The sequence below is a fragment of the Mobula hypostoma genome, chromosome 15 (assembly GCF_963921235.1).
Source record: "Mobula hypostoma chromosome 15, sMobHyp1.1, whole genome shotgun sequence".
NCBI lineage: Eukaryota > Metazoa > Chordata > Chondrichthyes > Myliobatiformes > Myliobatidae > Mobula > Mobula hypostoma.
Genome location: NC_086111.1, coordinates 9,647,100 through 9,655,594, shown reverse-complemented (window position 1 = coordinate 9,655,594; position 8,495 = coordinate 9,647,100). Strand labels below are relative to the sequence as shown.

At 41.9% G+C, this 8,495-nt stretch overlaps 1 protein-coding gene across 2 annotated transcripts in view; it reads right to left on the bottom strand.

Annotated features, from left to right (window-relative positions):
- camkva (CaM kinase-like vesicle-associated a) overlaps positions 1-8,495 on the bottom strand; it is a 231,384-nt gene continuing 222,889 nt past the window's right edge. For both annotated transcript variants that reach the window (XM_063067719.1, XM_063067720.1), the window contains exon 11: positions 1-2,096. In XM_063067719.1, coding sequence (XP_062923789.1) covers positions 1,836-2,096 — 261 coding nt within the window. In that variant the 3' untranslated portion in view covers positions 1-1,835. The remainder of the gene's footprint in view (positions 2,097-8,495) is intronic.

Sequence of the window (8,495 nt, the reverse complement as noted above, 5' to 3'; positions counted from 1 at the left end):
AATTTTCTTTTGTTTATTTTTTAAGAGCCAAAATACCTTTTCTTCAAACAGCAGTTGTTCAAATTACAGGCTTAAGTTCTTCAGCAAATTTTAAACCATCTTTTAAAATTGACCTGAATTATTTTACATGTTACAGCACAATAAATTACACCATGTTAACCCCACTGTATTTGTGTGACAAAATATAAGCATGCAACTACTTGTACATGTTACAAATTGGCTCGCATGCAACAGACTTGCTCTGTGTGCTTTGACTTCTCTGCAACACAGAAGAATCTGCACATATTTGCCACTGATATTTTTAATCTCTTAACAAATATATTTCCAAATACATACACATTCTTACAAATTTAGTTTTTTAAAATTATTTAAATGCTTGTTTTCCCATTGTTCTGCAGTTTACTGGTTTGGAAATAATTTTGAGCAGTTTCTAATCTGTGTGCCTTCAGTCTGTGCCAGCAGTTTTTAAGGTACTCCAAGCAAGCCATCTATGGATTTTTACACAAAAGAACTGCATTGCTAAAAATAATGCTCTACTATTGCCAGCATATAGAGTTAACACTAGAAAGCACTGAATGCCCTTCCTGCCTCTGTCTACCTACACCATCCCAAAGCTTTCAAAATAAATATAATTTAAATCATAGAACATCTGCCAAACTATTGCCTTTGTAATCTGCATTGCAGGGCATAAATTCAAGGACAGTTGGGATGTGGTAACATGATATCATGTACTGGTGTCTTGAAATAGTAGTAACACAATATTAGGTTCTATGTCTAATGCTATAAACTCTATGTCACTCATGATCGTGGTAGACAAAGCTGGGAGACAGTTGGGGTCTACCTAGTTTTGGTACTGAGCATTTCGCAAAATGATACAGTGAAAGAAGCAATGGATAATATTTCAAACAACAAAAAAACATGCTTTTGTTTTTATTGGGAAAGCAGATGAGTTTAAAACCAATAATAAACTCTCTCATACTTCACTTGTTGGCTGTACAAATTCTGCTGGGAATAATGGTGCATATTGTAACAAGGAGCTGCATTTTAATAAAACTGTAGAACTTAAAGTCAGCTGAAATCTTGCTGTCTTGCCAAAGGTGTCAACCTGATTGCCTTTGGTTGGTGATTCTGATAGGAGACCAATGTACATTTCTTTTCTACAGGTCACTTATCAATGTTGTTATGTTTAGGAGGCCTTCATGGTTTTGGTTGGGTGCATTACCAGCTAACTATGGATATCAGGAAACTGAGGGCAAAGTCGCTTATGCAATTCCTCGGTGGGAAATCACAGGCACTGCACCTGTCTTTTTTAGTACAGGAGGCAGAAGGCAAATTTCCCAAACAAGAACACAACCTAAAAAAAAATATGGATGGCGAGTCTACTTAAAGCAGCCAGATACTAAACAGCTCAAGCAAGGTGTGACTGCAGACTGCACTGAAGTGGGATCTGATGTGTTGCAAGAAGCCAATATGTAGCATGTGGTTTCAAAGTAAAAGTTGTTATGCAAGTACTTTTTTCTAACACAATAAATAGTCCGTGTGGCAAACACGATGAGTGGCACATACAAGGTTTGGCCATAGTTCTTTCTCCTGCTTTTTCCATTTTTGCAAAAATAGTACCCACGGATGCCAATTATTGCTTCAGAATTTCACAAACCTATTAACACATGCCTTGCTGGATTTTACCACGGCAATTGTCGCATCCGAATAACACTTTTAATTTTTTTTTATTAATGTATATGATCGGTTTGGATCATGCCTGCCATTTTAATAATCTTTAAAAATTTTGAACTACTCTTTATTTTACACAAGTTCTCTGTGCAGGCCAGTAGGTCTCAGCCATTTTGTTCCTCCCAAGCTTCAGCGGCGGGTTTGTGAGGGCTGGCTGCTTCTCCGTTACACCTGGGGGAGGCTGTAGCTGTTACGCCGATCTTTGCAGAGTTGTCTGTCAGACTGTCCGGGGCAGGAGCGCTACTGGCGGCCTTGTTCTCAGGCTCCCCTTGAGGAGCGGACGCTGAGGCTGGTGAGGCATTTGCCGTCTCGCTCTGTTCAGGTGCCCGAAGGCGTTTCATGATTGTCGTTACTCTCACCGCTTTCTGCATGTCAGAAGTATTAAAGGGTAGCGGAGATTAATCTAGGGAGTTGGTGTGATGAGCAATGGATGAGTGGAATGGTGGGTGGGAGAATGGGGAGGAGATGGAGTACAGAAGTACTTAGCTAAGATATTGGCTTGTAACCAATTTTCATTTTAGTGGCTGCATTTAAACACTGGACAATCATTATTGCAGAGAGTTGTGAATACCACTCAATTATTCATACTTACCAGCCTCCTCTTCATTGACTCTGTCTACACTTCCCGCTGCCTCAAGAAAGCAGCCAACGTTATCAAGGACCCCACCCTTCCTGCTCATTCTCTCTTCTTCACTTGGGCAGGAATACCTGTGATCACATACCCTGACTCAACGGCAGCTTCCATTTCACTGTTAATAAGCTCTCAAACAGACCTCCACATGCTAAAAGATGAACTGCTGAACTCTTACATTAAAAAGTACAGAATTGGGCAGGTCATTTGGCCCAAAAGTTGTATCAATTTTGATGCCAATTTATACAAAATGCCCTTTTTCTCTGTATCATCTGTAGCTCTCTGTTCTTTTCATATTGATGAGTCGATAAAATCACTGTTATTAAGGAGATAGTGATGAGTAAACTAGAGGCCCTGAAGGTAGATAAGTCTGCTGGTCCTGATGGGATGCATCCCAGGGTGCTGAAGGAATTGGCGGAGGTTATAGTAGACGCATTGGTAATCATTTATCAAAACTCTCTAGACTCTGGGCAGGTCCCGGCGGACTGGAAGACAACAAATGTCATGCCACTTTTTTAAAAGGAATGCAGGCAAAAGATGGGCAACTATAGGCCAGTTAACTTAACATCTGTAGTCGGGAAAATCCTTGAAGCTGTCATTTATAAAGAAATAATGAAACATTTAGAAAGGAGTGGTTCCTTTACACAGACGCAGCACGGATTCAGAAAGGGCAGGTCTTGTTTGACAAACTTACTGGAGTTCTTTGAGGACATAATGAGTGCAGTGGATAGAGGGGAACAGGTGGATGTTGTATACTTGGATTTCCAGAAGGCGTTCGATAATATGCCACACAAGAGACTTATAAATAAGATATGGATGCATGGAGTCGGAGGAAGTGTATTGGCATGGATAATTGATTGGTTAACCGATAGAAGGCAGAGAGTTGGTATAAATGGGTGTTTCTAAGGTTGGCAGTCTATGGTGAGTGGGGTGCCAAAGGGGTTGGTGCTGGGCCCGCAGCTGTTTACCATTTACATGGATTATTTGGAAGAGGGGACTGAGTGTAGTGTAGCAAAATTTGCTGATGACAGTAAACTGAGTGGAAAAGCAAATTGTACAGGGGATGTGGATAGTCTGCAGAGGGATATGGATAGGTTAAGTGAGTGGGCCAAGGTCTGGCAAATGGAATACAACATTGGTAAATGTGAGATCATCCACTTTGGAAGAATAATAGAAGAGCCGATTATTATTTAAATTGTGAAAGATTGCAACATGCTGTTGTGCAGAGGGTCTTGGGATTGCTTATGCATGAATCGCAAAAGTTGGCTTGCAGGTACAACAGGTTATTATGAAGGCAAACGGAATGTTGGCCTTCATTGCCAGAGGGATTGAATTCAAGAGCAGGGAGGTCATGCTGCAACTATACAGGTACTGGTGAGGCCGCACCTGGAGTACTGTGTGCAGTTCTGGTCTCCATACTTGAGGAAGGATATACTGGCTTTGGAGGCCGTGCAGAGGATGATTCCAGGGATGAAGGGGTTAACCTATGAGGAGAGATTAAGTCACCTGGGACTATACTCTGCAGTTCAGAAGAATGAGAGGGGATCTTATAGAAACATACAAAATTTTGAAAGGGATAGATAAGATAGAAGTAGGAAAGTTGTTTCCATTGGAAGGTGGGACTAGAACTAGAGGCATTGCCTCAAGATTCGGGGAGAAGATTTAAGACGGAGATGAGGAGAAACTGTTTTTCCCAGAGAGTGGTGAATCTGTGGAATTCTCTGCACAGGGAAGCAGTTGAGGCTTCTTCACTAAATACAAACCTCTATTTAAGAAACAGTTAGATGGGTTTTTTCATAGTAGGGGAATTAAGGGTTATGGGGAAAAGGCAGGTAGATGGAGCTGAGTTTACGAACAGATCAGCCATGATCTTATTGAATGGCAAGGCAGGCCCGATGGGCCGGATGGCCTACTCCTGCTCCTATATCTTGTGTTTGTGTTCTTGTGTATCTGAAAGCCTCAAACTCTACCAAATAGCTTCACTACTACCCCTGATAACACATTATAGGCTCTTTACATTCTTTGTGTAAAAAAACTTCCCCCTCATGTTGCCTTTAAACTTGCTTCCTCTAATCTTAAAAGCATGTCCTTTGGCATTGTTCATTTAGAAGTCTGATAGTGGAGGGGAAGAAGTTTTGGCTGAAATGTTAAGTGTTTCTCTTCAGGGTCCTGTATCACCTCCTTGATGGTAGCAATGAGAAGAGGGCATGTCCTGGGTGATGAAGATCCATAATGATGGATGCCCCCTTTTTGGGGTGTCCTGGGTGCTGGGGAGGTTAGTGCCCATGATGGAGCTGGCTAAGGTTACAATTCTTTGAGGAAGTAACAGGCAGGATAGACAAAGGAGAGTCAGTGGATGTTGTGTACCTGGATTCTCAGAAGGCCTTTGACAAAGAGCCACACATGAGACTGCTTAACAAGGTACTACGTTATGGTATTACAGGAAAGATATTATCATGGATAGGAGATTGGCTGACTGGCAGTAGGTAAAGAGTCAGAATAAAGGGGAGCAATTCTGGTTGGCTGCCAGTGACAAGTGATGTTCTGCGGAGATTGGTATTGGGTACAGTCCTTTTCATGTTATATGTCAACAATTTGGATGACAGAATTGATGGCTTTGTGGCCAAGTTTGCAGACAAGACAAAGACAGGTGGACGGACAGGTATGTTGTAGAAGCAGGGAGTCTGTAGAAGGTCTTAGACAGATTGGGAGAATGGGCAAAGACGTGGCAGATGGAATATAGTGTAGGGAAACGTATGGTGATGAACTTGGTAGAAGGAATAAAAGCATAGGTTATTTTCTAAATGAGGAGGAAGTTCAAAAACCAGAGGTATAAAGGGATTTGGGAATGCTTGTGCAGGATTACCTAAAGGTTAGGTCAGTGGTATCGTAAGGAAGGTAAATACAATGTTAGCATTCATTTCAAGAGGCTTTATAAGGCATTGGTTAGATTGCCCTTGGAGTATTGGAAGCAGTTTTGGACCCCTTATGTAAGAAAAGATGTGCTGGCAGTGGAGAAGGTCCAGAAGGTTCATGAGAATGATTCCAGGAAAGCAGGGGTCCCCAACCGTTTTTGCACCGTGGACTGGTTTAATATTGACAATATTATTGCGGACTGGCCCGGGGGGGGGGGTGGCGGGGTGTACAAGTTCAGAAGTGCATGACAGGGAATGAGGAAAGGTGCAGCTGACTCATATAGTTTCATATCGTTTCCTCGTGGTCCGGTAGCACATGCTTTGCGGCCCGGTGGTTGGGGACCACTTAAACTTTAAGGTATAAGGAATGTATGATGGCTCTGGGCCTGTACATGTTGGAGTTTAGAAAAATGAGAGAGGATCTTATTGAAACTTATGAAATATTGAAAGGTTTAGACAGAGTGGATGTGGAGTGGATGTTTCCTATACTGGAGGAGTCTAGGACCAGAGGGCACAGCCTCAGAATAGAGGGACATCCATTTAGAACAGAGATGAAAAAGAATTTCTTAAGTCAGAGGGCGGTGAATCTGTAGAATTCATTGCAATGGATGACTGTGGAGGCCAAGTCATTGAGTATATTTAAAACAGATGTTGAGAGATTCTTAGTTAGTCTGTATGTCAAAGGTTACAGGAAGATGACAGGGCATTGGGGTTGAGACTGATAATAAATCAACTGTGATAGAATAGTGGAGCAAACACGATGGGCTGAGTGGCTTAATTCTGCTCCTGTGTCTTATGGTCTCCAATCCTGTACCTAATAAAGAGGCCTCTGTGTATATTCTGCTTTCTGGCAGGAATAAATGTTGTTGCATTGACGGATGATCCATTTATGCAGATAAATTGGTTTATTATTTGTTATCACATGTACTGATCACATCAGGACATTGGGATAGTACAAGGGGAAAGCAATTAAGAAAATACAGAATAAGGTGTTACAGAACAGGAAAAGTGCAGTACAGGCAAGCAACAAGGTGCAAGACCATGACGATCTAGATTGTGAGACCAAGACTCCATTTTATCATGCAGGACGTCTGTTCAATAGTCATAATAGTGGGATAGAGTGTGTTGCTACATGCCTTCAGGCTTTTGTATTTCCTGCCTGATAGAATGTGGGGGAGGGGGTAGAAGAGGGAATATTCCAGGGTAAGAAGGGTTTTTGGCTGAATTATGTTCGCTGCTTTACTGGGGTAGCACAGTAAAGTAGCTTTACTGGGGTAGCACAGGATGGTCCAGTCCCTGGCTGTGAAAGGAGGAGGGTTGGGCATGGAGATAGCAACCCCTCCTGTAAAACTCCAGAGCTACAGAAATACCAACAGAAGCTCTAAAGACCTTATCCCTGGGAGAGGAAGGATACACCAAGAAGATGGGCTACACACCTGGAGACAACGTGAAAGTCTGGCCCAGGATATAGGACTCTGGCAAGCTATACTCTCGGCACCCTATACTCCAGTAGGGGTGATGAGGTTTAAGAAGGTGATGATATTGGTTGTTTTACTGAGTATTGAGAAGTGTAGACAGTGTTGTTAGAGGGAAAACTGGTTTTTTGTGCTGTGCTGAGCTACATCCACAAGCCTCAATAGTTTCTTGCTCTCAAGCAGAGCAGTTGCTGTACCAAGCTGAGATGTATCCAGGTTGGATGCTTTCTATGGTACATCTATAAAAACAATAAGGGTGAAAGGTGAAATGTTGAATCATTTGGCTTTGTGAGGAATTAGAGGCTCTGGGGTGCTTTTTTTTGGGCTATGGCATCTACACAGTTGTACCAGGATGGGCTATTGTCATGTTCACTCTTAAGAACTTGGAGTCAAGTTTTTAAACTCAGCATCATTGACATACACGCGAGCATAAAAAATAGAAGCAGGAGTAGCCATCTGGCCCATTGTGTTTGCTCCGCTATTCAACAGGATCATGGCTAATCAGGCCATGGACTCAGCTACATCTATGTGCCTTTTCCCCATAACCCTTTATCCCCCTGTATGCAAGAATCTAATTGTGTCTTAAATATACTTTCAATATACATTTACCGTACAGGAGTGGAATCTGGTGTGGTCTTCTGCTGCTGTAGACTATCCACTTCAAGGTTCGATGTATTATGCATTCACAGATACTGTTAAGATTTGTGGTTATTTGGGTTACTGTCACCTTTCTGTAGCTTGAACCAGTCTGGCTGTTTTCCTCTGACCTCTCTCATTAACAAGATGTTTTTGCCACAGAACTTCTACTCACTGGATGTTTTTGTTTTGTGCACCATTCTGTTGTGTGTGAAAATCCCAGGAGATCAGCAGCTTCTGAGATATTCAAACTTCCCCCGCCTGAATCAGCAATCACTTAGATCACATATCTTCCCCATTCTGATATTTTGTCTGAACAACAACTGAACCTCTTGACCATGTCTGCATGCTTTTATGCTTTGAGTTACTGCAACATGATTGGGTGATTAGATATTTGCATTAACAAGCAGATGTACTTAATAAAGTGGCCTGTGTACTTAATGAGGTAGCCTCTACTCCCATCTCCCTCTGCACAACAGCATCCTGCAACCTTTCCCCAATTTAAAAAATAAGGTGTGTGTACTGTTCCCCTTTGACCAACTTATTGTTGCCATGACAACACACCTCTAGACTCTATCCTCTTGAATATATAGGCTCTCCATTTATTGAACATATCAATCTAATATTCATTAACACAGTTTATGACCTTTCAGACATGCAACAGATGTGATGCAAATATTCATAAATGCTTTTGCTGATGATTAATACAACATTTTCAGTATAGCTGGGTGGTGCTATAGATCGTGGATCCAGATAACACTGTGCAGTCCAAACTGATACTCCAGTGCAAGATGGTGTCAAGTGTAAACCTGCCTGGTTTCTAGACCGTTACTTAAAAATGGTAGCCCCTCTGCCAATAACTTCTTAAAGGAACAATGTGACAAAAGTTACTGAGCTTTTAAGACCATAAGATATAGGAGTTGAGTTATGGCAATTGGCCCATTGAGTTGCTCTGCCATTCCATCATGGCTGATTTATTTTCTCTCTCAACCCTATTCCCCTGTGTTTTCCCTGTAACCTTTGACTTGGCCTCCAGAGCTGTCGTTGGCAATGAATTCCTGATTCACTAACGTCTGGCTAAAGAAATTCCTCCTCATCTGTGTTTTA